The sequence below is a fragment of the Pseudopodoces humilis genome, chromosome 3, assembly GCF_049639895.1.
Source record: "Pseudopodoces humilis isolate 2021_Gansu_Grassland_sample_001 chromosome 3, ASM4963989v1, whole genome shotgun sequence".
Lineage (NCBI taxonomy): Eukaryota > Metazoa > Chordata > Aves > Passeriformes > Paridae > Pseudopodoces > Pseudopodoces humilis.
In genome coordinates this window covers 14833946-14852667 of record NC_142202.1, presented here as the reverse complement: position 1 = coordinate 14852667, position 18722 = coordinate 14833946, and the positions used below count along the sequence as shown (strand labels likewise).

Below are 18722 nucleotides of genomic sequence, written 5' to 3'. Positions count from 1 at the left end.
AATTCAGAGTAGTTACTGAAGGGACAGAGCTGCAGCATTTGCACAAAATCAGCTTGCAGAGGTTTTCAATGCAATAAGAATGGGTTTTTTATTTCCCTTTCATCAGGAAAAGATAAAATATGTGCAAAACCTAACATTTACATGCAATGAAGATCTAGAGATAGGTGATGTGAGCAAAAGAGTTTGTCCTCATGGAGGCTATACCAACATAACTATAAATATATTTTCACACTTTTAGTTCTGCATTTCCCTCTCTAACAAGCCCCAAATATTTTGGGGGAGAACCAGCCTTCTGTGAGAATCAAGAAAAAAAAAGTAATCAAAAAGAAGGAGCTGAACAGAAAACGCAGGGTGATGAGACAAACTGAGTTAAACTCAAACTCAAACACTGACCACACTGAAATAAAACCCAAGATTCAAAACACATGAGGAATGGGAAGGTTACAGACTAGAAGCTTTGGTGTCCTGTTTTGGTCAGATTTAACTGAGTAAAAATACGCTTTCAAAGAACTGCACATCTGGATTGATATTTCACACATGGGGCCAAAGGTACAAACCAAAAGAATTTCATTTTGTACCGTTTCTTATTTGTGACTGAAATATTTGAGCAGTGGTCACCCTTGAGCAGTTTTTGAATTTATGTAAAATTTGTATCCTTCAAACAGAGGAGCTGATGTTCCCCAGAGAGGAGATTGAAACAAGGAGGGGAGGGTGTCCCCCTGGTACAGCATTTCCTATTTGCCTCAAACAGAATTTCTTTTTTAAAGGCCTTTGTATGTTTGCTTTTGCAGCTCAGCTAACACTCAGCTCTACAGGATGTAACTTGTACTTCCCAATTGTCATACATCTAAGGAATCCTCTTTCTAGCTGCATTCCAGGTTGAGTAGGGCAAAAGGATGCAGTTAAGAAGTAATTTCCACCAGTCCTCAAGTCATAATTTTCTAATATCCAAGTCATTAAAGTGTTTCATGGCTGCCATACCTTCATTCCTATGAAGAAATCTAGCTTACAAACACACATTTATCTGATGAGGATCTGGCTTCCATGTGAAGAAGCTGCTGGGATTTATTAAGCAACAAAGTCGTGACAAACTTGCCAGCAGTAATTTGGCTGCTCCTGTAAAATTGCCTTCAGGAATATTCTTTCCTAACCATTCACTGCAGCATCAGTGTTTGCAGTGGGTGTGTGTGCATGGCTGTGGACCAGTATCTGTGCTGGGGCCAGTGGAGATAGTGGGTGTGCAGTCAGCATCACTCCTCTTTGATCTGTGCACAAACACCCGTGAGACATTGTCACCTCCAGCATTGTTCTGAGTCACTGCAGTAACATTGCTGCTTCATTATCAGCTCCCACCAAAGTCAGAGGGAGTTATTTCATTATTTCATTGATTTCAGGGATCAAACAGAAAGGAAAAAAAAAAAAAAAGAGGGAGCAAGGGAATGAGTTTGTCTGTGGAGTTTTTTCCATCTCACTGATGTGTGACATTTCCATCTTGAGTTTTGATTAAATTTTCCTTAATTAGCCCATTAAGCTAAAGCCACCAAAGCTAATGATTGAAATGTTGGTTAACTGATGATCTTGTTTCAATGGAATTTGAAAGACATCATATTTCTAAATTAATAGTGGCATTAAACTAGAGCAGATAAAATGATGAACTATTTGTTGCAGAAATGCAGGTCTCAAGAGAAGGTTTGTACTGAAACTGCTTTCATGTTAGCAAAAAATAAGATTAATAGGCAACCAAAGCAGCACTGATGGTCCTAATACTGTTTATCATTCACAGAATTTTCGTATTTTGGAGGCATTTCTGTAATTTCTTTTCATCCCTGGTGAACTTGTGAAAATTTCTCAAGAGTTGTGGTCCCAGTGGTCCAGCAAGTGAAATCAGCAAGGCTGTCTCTTAACTTGAGTGAACTATAAATAAAAAGCAACCTATTGTGTTCTGATATGGGCACATTACACAGCACTCCCTTCAACAACAGAAATACTGGTTTGTATCATGCCTTCAAGGTCCTAGGAGCTGAACATTTGATAATTCTCCTAAGAACAACCCTTTATTGACTGAAGAGGCACGACATGAAAAGTGCATCAAAGCATAACACCTTGGGGCATGAACCTTAGGTTCTGCCAAGGAAATTGCCTGAAGATATTTTTAGAAGTGCTTCATTGCCTAGAGGCAGAAAGAAGGTGCATTGTAGTCCTTGCAAAAGTATCTGTCTCTTATGCTGCCTGAGATAAAGTCTGCAGTACTGGAGGGAAAAGCTGACAGAGTGGAATTGCTTATTTGTCTTTGTAATTAATTTTGCAGCCTCAGTTTAACACCTTACAAACATAAATTGACATCAAAGAGTCCCTGTTTCCAAGTGGTGTTTAGTGTGCATCCTGAGGAAATAGACTGAGGCTCAAATGCACCAGACCTGGTCCCTTCCATGCATCACCAGTGGTCACTGTGTGCAGTGCACTGATTTGCTAAGGTTCCACCCCTACCTCTTCCTGGGCATTTCAGCAGCCCACAACAGGGAAGGAGAAGCTTCTGCTGAGTCAGTATTTTACAGCCTGAGGTAGGTGCTGGTTCTCCATTATACAGCAGAATGTGACCTCTGGTGCTTTAGGACCACAGTTCAGTCATCTCTGCTGCTGGCACTGTGACTTGCAGGAGAAAGATCAGAGCCCACTGTGTCTGTCCAACAGCTTTTGTTTAAGTCTTGTATGGCATTTCTCAAACTGAACAGCTTATGTTTATGCTAGAGCTTGTAATTGCGCTTGAAATGTTGTGGGATATCAGCTGTAGAGCAAATGAAGGAGGGAGGCAGGGGGAGGGCAAAATTCAGTCAGAAGCCAGTTTAATATCCAAGGATTTTATGTTCCCTTGTGTTCTCTTCCTGGACATATCCACAAGGGCTTTCAGGTATCCCAGCTAAGAACTGTGAGACTGCTGTCAGCATCAGACTGAAGTTGCCCTTTTTATGGATTTGGGAAGGATAAAAATATGCTTTTGTGATATTCAGGCTTGTATGGTTGGTGCTGCCACCTTTTGAGGTGATAAAGGTGGATCATTTAGCAAGGAAAATTGTGTCTTGCAATTTGGAGTTTCCTTTGATGCTAGGGATGCTCTTTCTTCACCATATCCACTATTATTTGTGTCAGTCACCTGCTCTTTCACGGCAGCTGCTCGTGTCTTTAGAACATAAAAGTCCGTTTTGAAGAAATCTCCATATGTACAATGCATATCTCCAAGGAATGAGAAATTTCAGTGTCGGAACATGGTTGCTTTTTTTACCAGAAATAAAGGAGGAGGAGGAACATAGTAACTATATAAATCTTTTCTGTAGTGAATGGGTTGTGGTCTGTTATAAACCCTTTGCACCTTTGGGAGGCTGACAGGAGTTTATTTCTGTTATGAGGTTTTTGCTTTGGTTGTGTCAGCTTTTCTGACGCTGTCCTCACCTGTAGCTTAGCAAGAATACCAGTTGTAGAAGACCATGACACTCCAATCTACATATCCTCAAGGTCACACATATCTCTGGGGCCTGTTTTAGCTTTTGTCAGACCTCACTGTCCCCTCTAGAAAGCTGCCGTGTGCTTGAGATCAACGTGGAAGTTGGTTACATTTGTTGACAGAGGGAGCTCAGTCAAAATCTACATTGAAAACACAGGAATATGCTGTCCCACAGCAAATATGAACATGACTATGGCAACTTCACTGAAATTTTGGTTTTGAGGTTGGCCTGCTGGTAAAGGAGAGGTAGTATTTAAAAGCAATAGGAATCACCAGGACTAATGTAAGAATGCTAACATACACAAAGCTGAGAAAAAATATTTTACACCCAGTGACATGCAGGAAGGACTAGAGTCTGTGAGAAGAAAAAAATTCTGCAGGTGTTTAGATCCTTGCTGTAAGGAAGAGACAGCATTTCTAAAGCCTTTCGAAATAAATAGTGCTGCTCCTCAAAAATAACTTGTTCTGTCATAATTTTCTTGTCTAAACTGAAACACCTGCAAGAATCCACATTCTGTCTGAACATTTATCTCTAAAAGAGCAGGAAGCACCAGCAATAGATCTACATTAAAGAGACCCACAAATGGTTTAACTTCTGCTGGCATAAAACATCAAGCTACAACAGAGAATTAGGTTTAAATAATATTTTGTATTCACTTGCAGCTTGTTCTACATCATGTGATAGTTTCATGTTTTTATAGTCTTGATGCAACCTCTGAGCATTGTATCTGACTGCTGAGCTATGGTTGGCTGCTTTCAGAAATTGTTCTCTTTCCTAAGCAGAGTATTATGATTTTATGTGGCAGATATGCATTGAGAGAACATGAACTTGCTAAGCTAAGAGGAAACCTAAATCCATGAGTACACAAAATTAACACATGGTCAATATACTGTCAGATTTGAAGTATTTCATTGTGGGTAATTTTTGCTCTTCCTGTTGACTTTTAATATCACTGAGGGTGAATTTATAGGGATCTTTCTTCTGGAAAGGTAAGAGTGGCATAACTTCCTGGCAAAAGACAGCTTTCCTTAAATCAGGAAGTGATTTAAGGCAAACCTCCTCAGTTTCTATAAGGAGATAATAAGTTCTGCTCTTCCTGTGGACTACCCAGTGTCAGTTCCTCTATTTTGTGACTGCCAGGGCTGTTAGATATCCTTTGCTTCCTACAGAGTGCATCAACACCAAATACTTTCTAAAATGGTTCCAGCCTTTGATTGCTAGCTCCTTTTAGGAGCTCCAAATTCAGGAGCCCTGCCTACTTATTTTTCTTAACGCTTTAGGGTGTAAATGGCTTGGGAAAATAAAATCACTTAGGGGTCTATTTGTTTGGTTGGGGGTATTTTTGTGCCAGAATCAAGGGGACTTCGTTTTATGACAACACACATGCACTCTTCTGCTTCCTTCAGGCTATTTGTTTGGAGGGAAGAGGGGCAATATTCTCTTATTCTGTCCACCTATATTACTGTATATCTCCTCTCTCCCCTCCTCAGATCATCTTTCCTTGTTAGGAGTGACGATACTTTCTCTATCGAGTTAATATTTTTATATGTGCAAAGTTTTTCTCCACCATTCAAAAACTGTTTTAATTGTGAAGAGCTCTCAATTTCATGTTCTTTAGCAGAATTTAATCCCATTTTTTCTAATTTGTGCAGGTTTTGGTTTCAGATCACCGCATCATGGGAAGAAGGTTCTGATGCCATTATTGCTTTTGACAATGTCTCCCTTAGTCTGGACTGTTATTTAACAAGTAAGTTTTCCTTTTTTGTGCAAGCAACTAGTCTTTTATTTGCCATGTAATTGAAATTTGGAAACTGTGGGGAATGGGCTGGGTATCATCATCTTCAAAAGACTCCTTAAAGGTAAAGGTCTGTGTCAGAAATGACTGTGCTCAGGCAGAGGACGCCATTCAGGTGCACCCCTTACTGGTGGAGCCGAGCGGGGAATGGGTTCCCAGTTTGGCATAAGTGGGTAGTGAGACACAGGGTGTGGGAGATCAGCTTCCAGCTGAGGCAGAACCATCACCCATCCAGGCAGGCTGATGCAGAAGCCAGTCTGTGATTACAGATTTCCACATGACCTGGTTTGCTGTGTGACAGTTATCAAAATGAATGACAGTTGGACACTGCCTGGGAAAAGACAGGCATCCTGTGATTGACACTAACTTTGCAATAACATTGGGCACAATACTCCAGTTAAATTAGAACAAGGTTATTTTATTTAGACTGACATGCATTTAAGTCTGAATCAGAAACTAGGATCTTCACACTCTACTGCTCTGGGGAAAAATTTGGATTCTGATCCTGGCTTTGTGACTGACTGGCCTCTAGAACATGCCCAGTCTATACCTCTGATGCCACATGTAGACTTTTATTAAGCGTTTGTGTCTGACTCATCTTTCATAATCTCATGCATAGTGAATTGCTTAATTTGTAAATGTGTTCAATGATCTGTTACTCTGTACCTCAGACCAACAACTTACATGAGGGCTGGAGAATTGCTGCTCTGAACAAATTAAACTTCTGCCTTGGGCTGAGCACCAGAATTTAAGTGTGTCCTTTCTTCTCCTGCACTTGAAGCTGTGACCTCTGTAGCCCTGCTCAGACTGAAAACCTCCAAACCACTTCTGCAGTCAGAATGTTTCATCTGCTCTGTGTTACGTTAATTTGCATTGCCTGGGGCATGAGTCTCTCATAATGAGTATTATGCAGTAATACCTCTTGATTTCTGTGCATAAGTACAATATACCTCAAGTTCCAGTATTCAAAGAGACCTTAAAATTAGGATAGAATTAAAGAAAATTCCTCATACTTTTACTGGCTAAAAAATTTCATAATAGTTTACCGGTAAAGATTTTATTCTGCATTTCTGCTTTGTGTCTTCATTCACTTAATGTTTTGCCTACCCCTTATTCCTGTTTATTTTCCTTTTGTCTCAGTTCCATGCCAACAATGGGAAGTAAATCTGCCAATTTCTTTTAATAATGTTATATCCTGTGACTGCAGGCTCTTACTCTCAGCACAGAAGTCTGCAGCCCTTATTTTAGCTTCAGTTTTGGATTACATACTGACTCAGTCCCCCTCAGCCATAAACCAACCTGAGATTTCTTGTTTTCTAGTCAGTGGAGAGAAGACACCTCGAGGTACTGCTCCAGACTCAAGCAATTTACTCATCAGTAGAGGTGGCCAGAAGAAGTTTGGATGGGAACAAAAGCTCCTGGGAAATCTCCAGCTCAGCAGTGCCCCCTTTTCTGATCCAGCAGGTAAATATCAAGTCTGAGAAGCATCATCAGATAGGAGAGACATCCAACTAGCACAGATATCATTTAGATGTGTCTGAATGCAATTTTTTTCCCCAAAGCCATTGTTTAGAGCTTTTCCCAAGTCCCTTACAAATAAAACAAAACATGCATTAGAAAGTAATTACCTTTGGCTGCTAGCTGTAACCTGGATTTAACTGTAACAGACTGCAAGCTGGTGGAAGAACCAGAGGGGGCTGCTTGAAGTAAAATGTGGATTTAAACTGTAAGATAAGTGTGTTTGGTGTCATTGGCAGAAATCAAAGTGAAGTGTCCAAATTGACTGAGTTTAGCATTTGTTACCTGAACACCCAATTCTAGTTAACACAGACTTGGTTTGAACTAACAGAGCCTCACTTTTTCAGTAAATATTCATTGTCCATTTGAAACAGTACAGCATTGGACTTATGAAATGTCAGTCTTGTATGTTCATGTTACTTTATTCTCCCCTACCCTTCAGCTCCTCTTTCCAGTCTAACTGTAATGGTGTGGGCCAGATAGATGCAAGAGTTCCCTTCCCTGCCTTCACCCTCCCATTGCTGTCTCCCAAATGTTTCCCTCTTTCCTCTCCCAGGCTTTCCCACATATTCACAATATTTGGTTTGGGCCTCAAAGGTGCATTTCTGTTTGATTCTGCTTCCTTCCCTCCTCTTTGCCAGCCTCTCTTCCTGAACTGGTTCAAGCAGCCACAACCTCCAGCCTACCTGGGGCAGCAGGGCTGACCATGGAAGTGAGGGGTAGCTGCAGGAGAGACAAGCTCTTGTTACAGCTGCAAACCTCAGCACTATGTGCAGCTGTTTCTCCTCACTTGGGGCCAGCTACTTACCTGCCAATTTGAAATACCACCCCTCTTAAGTTAGAGAGCAGGGTTGATATATGCCTCCTTTGCTCTGTCAGTAAGCCTAGGGATTTGTTCCTGCTGCCTCCTTCTCTCCCACTCTTCTGCCTAAGAAGAGTTCTTTTGCATCTGTTCTTTTCTAGGCTGTATTTCACTTTGCTGCCTGCAGTGTTCTGTTGAGGTGCACGAACTAATGGTGTTAGGTCTGATGCTGACAGCAGTCTGGGCAGTGTGGCCAAAAAACCCTACACAACCTTCAGTCTCCCTGAAAAGCTGGATCCATGAGCCCCCTCAGTGCTGCCACAGCAGGGCAGCTGCTGCTGCTGCCTGAGCTCTCCTGGGAGGTGAGCTCTGGCAGCAGAGGCTGAGGGGACAGCCTGCAGGGTCAGCTGAGTTGCCATCACATGGAGTTTACTGATATTTTATGTCCTGAGCATCATACAGCAAGAAAGATGCAGAAGCACTGTCAGGAGCCTTGAGGGAGCGAGACAGAGGCAATGAGCCCGTGTGAGAGGATGCTGGGCTGGGTGAGGCTGCACTTCAGCAATAAAGGTTGTGTTTAGCTCTATTACAGATGTTGTGTGTGAGCTTAGGCTGTCACAAAGGTATAATTTACAAAAGTGCCTTTATATGTTCTCTTTGAAGATCCTTTGAAGTCCTCCCTTCAATATCTGTATCTCTGTTTCCTGCCTGTAAGCAGAGTTGTCTTTTAAGTGCTCTCAGTATTGCCCTTGGGTCAACGAGCTCATGGTAGGATCCGTAGGCAGGTGTAGATTATGGATTTCTGCCTGACTTTCTGTAGGTGGTGATGTAGTTTCCCAAGGCAGCTGTACATTTCCTTCCAGAGTACCTACTGTTTTAGCAACAGGAAAAAAACATTCTATTTTAGATGCAAAGTTAATGTAAAGCATGCGTGGGCTAGAAATCCTGACTGCAAATTTTTTTGAGAATTTTGTTATTTTCTACTCCTTGCTAGACCTGACACCATCTAGCTCTTCTGCTCCCTGTCCTATCTGAGGAATTCAATTTAAAGAAAGGCTTGGATAGTAGAAATAAAGGGAATCAGATTGCATGAGAGTAGAAGAGAAGGTCACTGAGGTACTTCGAGCAATTAAAATAATTTGTGATGACCTTGGGGTGAAAATTCAAGGCAACTCCAATCTAAAACAGCTTGCCTATTTTCTGGGTTGTATCCTTGGTCTTGTTCATATGCTGTCTAAAATTGTCTCTAGCCCTTGGGGTTTGAAATTACTCCTACAGCAATTTTGTCCCCTTGTGCCCTCAGAGTAGACAGGGCAGAAACAGAGAAGCTGAGTGGCAGCTTCTAGCAGTGAAAGTCATTGCATTTCTGAGGGTCTCTGCAGCACCAAATCCCCTTTTTCCTTTGTGCTGCTGAGCCCCAGCTTGCTGTCAGGAAACACTGCAAATGCTTGTTTGGTCCCTGGGCTATGCGTTTTACCCGGCTTTAATCTTGTTTCTTTCTGCATCCCGTAATGCATTTAAGAAACCTCAGGCTGAGTCTGTCAAGGCCTTTCCTTTGATGGGCACATATTTACTGTTGTGTGAGTGAACCAACAGCATCAGCACCACCCTGAAGTCCCAAAGACTGCACTGACCAACATGAGCTCAGCTAAAAGTAATTACAGTTAATAGGATCTTTGACTTGTGTGATGGATCACATACTATAATATTTCCTTTTTAAGAAATCTTACTAAAACTAAGAGCTGTGTTCCTAAAGCTGATGAGCCAACAGGATAATAAAATGCCCTCCCTAAGTCCCCAAGCCAACTCAGCCTTCGCAGCAGGAGCTAGTCTGCAAGACAGGTAGCACTGTGTTTACACAACATTAAATCCAAGGAAGCTCAGTTGTTTTCAAGGGCATGGGCCCTCCACTTGCTCCTTTGTACCTGAGCACTACCTCTTGTACACACCTGCTGTTTTTGCTTGTGCTTGGAGATCCATTTTCAGCAGAAGTGGTGGTTGGCACCTCCAGCCCCCCTGTCCTCTCTGTTCTCAGGCCAGGTACCTACCAACTTGCTTCTTCAGGCTTGCCGCTGTTGGTCATGGTCAGAGCACCTCCAGGTCATGCACATCTGAGTCATGAGATTCAAAACACCCAATACAGCCACACTATCAAATATCCTAAAGCTTCTAGAAATGTGTTACCCACTGTAGTGTCACACCTGGGATAATGAACATGCTGGGTAGAATAAGACCTGAAATGTCTACAACTAATGTGGTGCTGTTACTCTCTCAAATTTCGTGATGACCAGCACAGAAAAATTCCTGTGGTTTTCAAATCACACAGTTGCTTGCAGTGCAAGGTGGCCATTAGATAGATGTTCACAGGGCACTGCAAATGCTTTCCTTTTCAATTAACTAATGATGTGTTATTTGCTGGAATACCAGCTACTTGCTGAAAGGTTGCAGGTGAAACTTGATTCTAGAAGAAGCCCGGAAAAACAATTGTAACAAGGTCTGCATATGCCAGAACATTGAAACAGCCTTAATGGAATCAGGATTTTTCATTGAGATGGTTAAATGTGTACAAAAAGCTGAGTGCTCTTTATTCTGTTGTAAACCCAGACTTACTTTGGCTTTGGTTTTAAATTGGTTAGGTATTAGTTTGAGTAAAACTGAAAGCTTCTCAAGCCATACTATCATTCAACTACCAATTAAAAAGTCAATTTATATCAAACCAATGCAATTTCCTTTTATACACAAGGCTAGAATATGGGAAATTCGGGCATATAAAGATACAGTGAGCAATAATGAGGAACTCGAGGTAAACAAATTACTATCACAGAAGCTGAAGGAGACAAAATAGGATTCTCAGTAGGCAAAAGGAGATAACAAGACACAGAGCAATCAAGCTTTAATTAAAGATTTCTGGTGCTTCTGAATAGGCTTTAAATACCATGAGGATAGCCTCTCTTTTGATGTTTCAGCTTCTCTTCTGTCCCACTGATAACTTATTTGTGTCAGGGCACACAGTACAAAAATGGTGCGTTGTGAAATGTGCAAAAACTTTAACCCTTTTTCCCCTCAAATCTTGCATTGTTTTATCCCTTCTGCTCTGCATATCCACCAGCCATTGTGCAGCCCTGGTTTCTTGCATGGAAACTGCCATCAAATCACTTTCTCACCCAGACTGGGTTCCTGCTTTCCCCCAGTCTCTTCCCCACAGCATTTAGTGGTTGCACAGATTTTGTGTTTTCCATCAGGGAGAGTCCTGTTTTGAGTACTTCCACAGCTGTTTCTCGGAAGAACTCTCAGTCACATTAGTTAATCAGATGAAGGAGCTGAAAGGGACAGTGGAGCAAGTATTAAGTAAAAGAAAATTACATTTGGTTGTTCTTTGTGTGCAATTATACTAACTGAACTGTTGGTATAATGCAATAAAGGTATCTGCAGAATTGTATTTTTGTATTATGCACCAATTAACACAGTGAATAACAGCCCAGTGCCCTCCCTCACAAGAAAAGTAACATTCTGAACAGTGATGGAGATGTTCGGACACAACAGTGGGATCTCACAATATGTAGGTATGAATTTCTTTATTGCAGTGTTTACACTTGCTTTCTCTGTAGGATTGAAAATAGCAACTGTGCAATACTGAAAATCAGCATGCAACCAGATAAAACCTAGCAAAGTTGAATTGGCATAATTGCTCTCTAGAGTTAATCATGCACTTGAAATAAACAGAGCAATTCACAGGTTTCAGACCTACATTTCAAAGCTGCTCACTCTTAAGAATAGGGGTTTAAATTGTACAGAAACTGCTGTAAACCTCAGAAAATGTTTTTAAATAATTTTCCCACTTCCATCCAACTTGGTCTTTGTTATCTAACATGCGTTTCTACCATCCTTTGTAATTATGAACAAAAAGAAATTCCAAAAAGTTGGTAGCATGTATCACTTAACACCCTTTATGGAAGATCCTTTGTGAAACATAAAAGGCAAAAGAAATTAGTTTTCTTCATGCTGCTTTGTTAGTGCCTGGTTTCAGAGTGTGGGAAAAAACAAGGTGTTGTCATTGCTGTCCAAAGTCAGTGGTGCTCTCACCCTCTTACACTGACCACAATTTCTTACAAGAATGCCCAATAGTGTTCCCTATTTATAAACACTTAAGAAAAATCTAAAGCATGAGTGAAGCTTTTGAGTATTTCTTTGAAATGTTACTCAGGATGGATCTAGCATGCATTTGTCATCACTGTAGATGCTCTTCCTGTTGAACTGAAAGACATCCAAGTCTTTCATTGCTGCCCTCATTTAGAAAATAAAGACAGAAATAATAACTCCAGAAAGAGTGGAAAAGCCAATCTCTCTTAGTCTAGCCATACCTCAGTAACTGGTTCTCGTATTGCTGGCAAGACCCACTAATTTCTATGATCATTTTATATCCCCTTAATACCATTTTGTAGACACACTTAACAGGTATGGGACTGTGATTGTGAGCACAACCTAGTTTTGCCATTTACCCTCATCTTTCAACCCTCTGCCCCATTAATCTCTGGCAAATTCAATCCTGGGAAAGGTAATAATCTCCAATTACTGCTCACAGAACACTGTTAAACTGCAGAACCCAGAGCAAAATTGAAATCCTTACCTCACTGATCATGTTTCTTATATATGCTTGTAGTGTATTTTGCCTACAGGCTTCCAGCATGGACCAGCCCTGGAATTATTGGTAATGCATAACTGAGTTTGCTCATGCACTGAGTGAAATCTACAGCTCTCCACACAACCCATGGTGCCAGTGGCAGCCAGATGTTAGTCAAGATTACAGTGGGCAGTTTTCCGTAAGCCTCTGATTTCCCATATTAGCCAAATATTGCCAGGCAAGGGAAGCTTATGGAAGTTTTTACAAACAGGTGAAGCAAACATTCCACTTGTTCATGGCATCAAGTTTGATGACATCTGCCTGAGAGGAAGAGGTAAAATGAACTCTCTGAGGAAGAATTAACTACATCCAAAAGTTTAGCCACTGGGGTTCTTATGGCCCTGAAACATGAAAATTTGTAGCCCTTATTAATGTGGATTTTTACTCTATTGGAAGTAGGAATAGACTTTTGGTCTGAATAGAGGTCGTCACAGCAAATTACACAAACTGTCTACATATTGTTTGAAAGCACTGATGCATTTCAGTGACATGTTACTCTAGGTTCCAAAATAAGCCAAGTACCATGGTGCTTGGTTGGCAATTTGCTCAAATCACTAAAGTTTTGGTTGGCAATGAGCTTAAACTAGGTTCAAACCAGCTTGATTTGACAAATGCCAGTTAATACATTTAGGCCCTTGAGGCATAGCCAAAATGCCTCTTGTCTGTTTTGTGGCATGCAGTTTGTGTGTTGTACATGTGCCAATGAAATTGCTTTCTGTGTTAGAAGTACAAATGTGCCTTAGGCTTTGCTCCATGGTTTTCTCTTCGGTGTTGCTGGTTGTTATTTGCAACAGTGCCTGCAGCAGCAGTGCCTCAGGCCGCAAGTAGTATCAGAGCTTCAAACAAATTAGTCATTTTAAGTCTTGTGGGGTTTTGTTCATTTTGTTTTCCAAGAGCAGGACATCACTCCCCTTTGGCTGTGGCTGAAATCCAGCACCTTGATTGCTGTGCATTTCATGTATCTAGACAAACTGTGTGAAACCTAGAATTTCTGCTGTGCAAAAGGATGAGCGACTGTGTGTGTAAATATATCAGTCAGTGAATTCATTATGGAAAGAAAAGTTATGAAGGAAGAATTTTTTTTTTCAATTGTTTTAATAGAGCCAAAAAGACATTTTTTGCAAAATGCTGTTTCTGGGACCTTGCCAATGTATTGGGGAGCTTGCCAGGGAGCAGGAGGGCAAGTGAGTGGGTGAGCAGGCAGAAACTTAATGTTTCCTCTGCCATGTTTCTTTTAAAAGGGAGGATTTTATCAAATTGAACTGATGGATAAATTATTCACTGAAATGAAGCATCCCAACCTGAATCTCACTGTGATCTCCTCCTTTCCCCCCCCCAACTTAAACAGAGATTTCCATTTTTTGAACCTGGGTAGCATCTTGTAGCTACCAATGGCAGAATATATGGGACCCCACATTAAACTACCTGTTGTTTTTTGTCATGGGAATGCTCAGCTGTTTCTGGCCACTGGGTACATGTACCCTGTGTGAAGCTGGGCAGAATTCCACAATCTGCTAGTTTTTGGGGGAGGTTTAGCCTGGAGATCCTGCTGCTCTTCCCCCGGTGTGTGAGATGCTGGCAGTGTTATCCTGCCACACACTGCAGAAGGAAGGAGGGATGTGCTGTGCACTATGCAACAGACCACAGTTATTCACAGATGGAAAAAATCTATGCTTCTCACCAAGCTACTTAAGGATTTTCGATTCAGTGCTGCTGCTTTAGTCTTTGGAGATCAAAATAATGTTTCAAACTGAATTACTGTAAACTGCTGTGGCATGCAGCAACCTGTAGAAATGCTATCTCCAAGCTCATAAGACATGCTGCAGTCATTTCTAGAATCAAGAGAAAATCAATACTTTAAAGGGAGTGAAATCTTACTTTTAAAAAAGCAGTGGTGAGTTAAGGCAGGCAGTACTCTGTTTTGCTACTGGGTTAGTGGTTTCAGATCTTGGGCTGCTGTTACATCTGCACACTGAGGGTTGGTTTTGTGAAACGTGTAAGGGGGGAAGTGTGGGGGTTTTAGTCTGTATCCAGAATTGTAACTAAGATCCAGCTGTCCTAATTATCTTGAAATGAGGGGCAACTTCTCCCTGTGTCATATTATATCCCATTTAATATAGTGACAAAGACAAAAAATTCAGATGAAAAAACTGTTCCATGTTGGACTGGCTTCCAGTATTTATAAACAGGAGTAGGGCTGTTTGCACATCAGAGCAGCAATGACAAATGAGGAGATCGTGCAACACCTGGCTGTAGGTTTTATTAAAATCCCTGCTGGTTTAAATCAGGTGCAGTCTCTCCATGGACTTCACTTGGGCCAGACTTCCTCCTGCAATGTGTTGGGCAAAGATCCCTACCCAGCTCTGCTAGTTCTGAAACACATGTTTTCCTGTTCTTGTCTACCATCTACCGAATAAAGCAAATAGATATTCTTGCTAGCACTGGCTGCAGTAGCTGCACAACCTGGGAGGCTTTACAGACAATCTTGTATACACCACCATCCATTACAGCAGGACTACCTTAAAAATCCAAGATACCATCTCCTGTACTCAGTCATCTCCAGGTTCCTTCCATTGTACTCCCTGGCATAAGATAGATATCTGTGATTTTTAATTCCCCACCCTGTCAAGCTCTGAAAAACCAGATTATAAAATCTTAGTGCAGATTGACCAATCTCAAATTGCCAGCAGTGTTTGCCTTTACTCTGATACTGCCTCTGCACTGGAAGTGAGCCCCCTCTAGTCTGCCCTAAAGGCAGAAAATACAAAAGCCATTCTGGTTGCTTCAGTTCAGAGTCTGAAAGCATAGGGTCTACAGCAGAAGGCCATTCTCCTGTTCCACCAGGGGTTTCGATGAACCATAGAGCCATTTCTAAGCATTTTGGAATAAGATGTACTTCACTGATCCCTAGTCCCTAAAACCCAGTGGGAGCCAAGGGCTGCCAGTTTCAGGTCCAGCTGTGCTGTGTATTACATGTGGAATCATCTGGAGATAAGTTTGCCAAGGTCAGGTTGGCAGATATCTAAGGAACGAGTTTTATTTCAGGGGGCTAAATCAGAAATGTGAAGCTTAACCATAGCAGCTGTCTGCACATGCTGTGGTCTGTCCTAGGTTTATCACTTCCAGTTTCCCATTTTGATTCTCTCATGTTTTGGGCTTATTGTACCCTTGAAGGTCACCTGCATCTACCTTTGGGAACATGTTTGATATTTCACTGGAGACATACAAGTGGCTTTGTACTGTTCCACTTACCTGCCTGCTTTACTAAACATATGTTTCAGTGCAGGTGGCTAAGCCCACTGGGGTATTGCAGTGTTAAATCACTGTGATAGGTGACAGAATGAGTCTCTCATCTTCCAGTTAGTGTGAGATTTTCCTTTGGGTTTGGGGTGGGTTTTGCAAGGATAAACAAGTAACTTCTGGTGCCAGACTGTTCAAAGCTACTGAAGCATTTTGCTTTACTAACTTCTAGACCTTTCTTCCTGAGGCACATTTACCCTCTTACCTGTTGTTTTGGGGGCTTTTGGAGGGTACATCAGAAGCAAAGGAGGAGAGGGAAATTCTTCCATTTGCTGTCTAATAATTTTAAGATTTCATACTGCCACCCACTGAAGAAGGATTGGAGAAATAAGTGAAATTAGTATGCAAATGAAACAAGTAACAGTGACAAAATCTGTAGAGGACCCTTGCAGGGGATTTTTGAGGAGGGGTGGTGTAGATTTTTCAATAAGGATTATTTTCTCAACAGTGCTTAGATTGGGAAGTTTTCTTACAGAGTGGTAGCTTTGCACAATGCTGTATTATCAACATTTTTCAGAAATACTGGTTATTTTATTTCTTAAAGTTCTGTCAAATTCTTTGATCCATTTCATTCACTGAACTTTTTTTGTAAGAAGGAATTTAGCTCATCTTCAGGATTAGTTTGTGAAAAGGTAATTCAGACATTTTTTCTGGCGAAACTAATGTGTTTTCTCATATTTCTGGAGGGTGAACCTCTCCAGTTATAGTAATGGTAGAACTTTTGGCCGTGCTCATCCAGGCACATGCAGACCATCTCTTCTAGACCACATCAGCTTAGACAATAGCTCTGAATTCCAAGAAGCAGGTCAAGCTAATCATAGAACACCCTAAGTTGGAGGGGATCTGCAAGGATCATTGAGGCCTGGACATTGAGCCCAATTAATGCCCTGTCTGATTTAATTAGTATCACCACTGGAGGAATCTGCATGCGTGGTGCTGCTTTTGTGAAAGCTGGTGGAGGAATGGTGCCCTTAGAGAGGGCCATATGGAAGGCTAGCTGGACCAACATAATTTGTAGAAAACACTCCAGATGAATTGCAAATCTTTTATCTTTAATGGCAGTAGAACTACCTAATGGAGTTTATTAGATTGTGTATATTAGATTATTAATAAGTATGTTTGATAAATCATGTCATGTTCACAAAAAATGCTTTGTCTGCTTATTAAGCATCTAAATCTTAGTTCTGATTATGTATTAAGTATTTCCTGATATACTAGAAAATAGGACAAGGTGAGTTTTACAAAAACATTGTGGTCTTGGGACTGCAGTGCCCCTAAAATAAATCTTTAAGGAAAAGGACATAATTGTCACAGTATTCAAATTTTTGTCATGTATTCAAATTCAAATTTTAAAAATAAGACTTTTTTGAGAAACAAATTAGCAAAGTCTTTTCTAGAAATCTATTTGTACTGGATTAGTTCTTCCAATTGATGGAAATGGCTGTAATAGGGAGGCACTGATTTACACCCACAGATCGGGCCTAGAAAATGCAGAGCTGGATGCTTGTTTTACAGTCAGGTGGTTTGCTTTCAGGAGCTTAATTTGAGTCTCCTATGAGCAAATAATTATTCAAAATGCAATTAATCTATTGTTATGTTTTAATCACTGTGATGGTGTTTTATTTACAGGTTTTTATCTCATTAACAGCTACTTTCCAATTTAAAATAAATTCAATAACCAAATGTCTCTAGAAACTGAAAGGGCTGAAATGCACCAGCCTTGAGATTACAAATGAACACTTAACAGCCCTGAGAGCAGATCTTGAAACTGGGAGGACTCTTGGATTTTTCTCTACTCTGTGCTATTTGCCTTTTTGAGCACTAGGAAAAGTAGAACTATGTTTATTATTGTGACAGATTTCTGGAGATGTTGATGAAAAACCGTGAAATACTTAGATACCCAGAACTATAAGACTTTTAAAAGAATTCTGTGGGTATTTGTTTGGGTAAAAACCTCAGGGCCAGGTTCTGCTCTTGGTCCAAGAAGCAGAGAAGCTGAAGAGCAGAAGAACTACTTGGTCTTTGGATGTTGGGGTCATGCTTGGCATGTGTCCTCCTTTCAGATCAGTGGTTGTTCACAACCTGTGGTGCCAGTGGACCCTATGGCCCCACACAGAGCCAGTGCAATGATGCCTACAGGAACTCCAAGCTCAGAGTGGTGGTGGGAGCTGAAGGCATTCTCCAAGGCATTCAGATCTGGAGAGTACCAGCAACCAACACATACAGGTAAGGGAGCTGTCTCTGACGGTCGTGATGTATCTGTGTTCGAAACTACCCAAGCTGCAGATACACGCTAGGCATCTTTAAGTGTTACATTCAGAGGTTTGGCCACATCTACTGGGGTTTTACTTATCCCTGAGCCTGTAATTTCCAGCCTCTCCCTTCTCAGATTTATTCCCTGGAAGATGTAACTTTTTTGGCGAGAGAGAAGAAACTTTCTGAGGCAGGCAGATCTTTAGCCTAATGGTTACAGGTTGGGAGAGCTCTATCAGTAGTTGCAAGTGAAGCATTTTCACCTCCCCAGACCAAGAGGAATACGTTTCCCATTTGTCATTCATTGAGCCCTGGGAACAGAATGAGTTTTCCCACCCCTCACTTGGTGTGGAAAGCACAATCATGTGTCAGCATTTCTTACAGGACAGCTTGCATCAACCTCTGCTCAGCATCTTCACTTTTTTGAATCTAGACACAGCAAGTTGAGCTTGTAAGCCTGGCTTACCACAGTAGAATTGATTTTGGAAGCCAGCCACCTAAATGGTAGGCTCTGTGATACTGAGGGTTCTAACATTTAAATTCCCCTTGGAGTTATTTTCAAAGAGAGGTGATCAGATATGGTTCAATGCTACTTAATCAGATTTTTACCAACCATTTTTTCTTTTTGCTCTTGCTGAGGAAAGAAGTACAATCAAAGTGTAGTTCACTGTATCTGAATGGTAACATGAAGCCATTACATGCATCATTTTGTAAGCAGAACTGTCAGTTTGAACCAGTCTAGTGATGGTTTTTTATGCAGCATTCCATATTGAAAGCAATGATGGTATCTTGGATTTCAAAGCAAAATATTCCATTAAAGGCTTTGAACAAATTTCAGTTACAATTCTCTGATCCCATTTTTTTTTTTTTCTT

General features: G+C 41.1%; 1 protein-coding gene across 1 annotated transcript in view; it reads left to right on the top strand.

The window, feature by feature from the left end:
• The window catches only part of ALK (ALK receptor tyrosine kinase), a 306168-nt gene that overhangs the window by 253344 nt on the left and 34102 nt on the right, over positions 1-18722 (top strand). The window contains exons 10-12 of the mRNA XM_088052596.1: positions 5153-5247; positions 6616-6759; positions 17660-17822. Coding sequence (XP_087908722.1) covers positions 5153-5247; positions 6616-6759; positions 17660-17822 — 402 coding nt within the window. The remainder of the gene's footprint in view (positions 1-5152; positions 5248-6615; positions 6760-17659; positions 17823-18722) is intronic.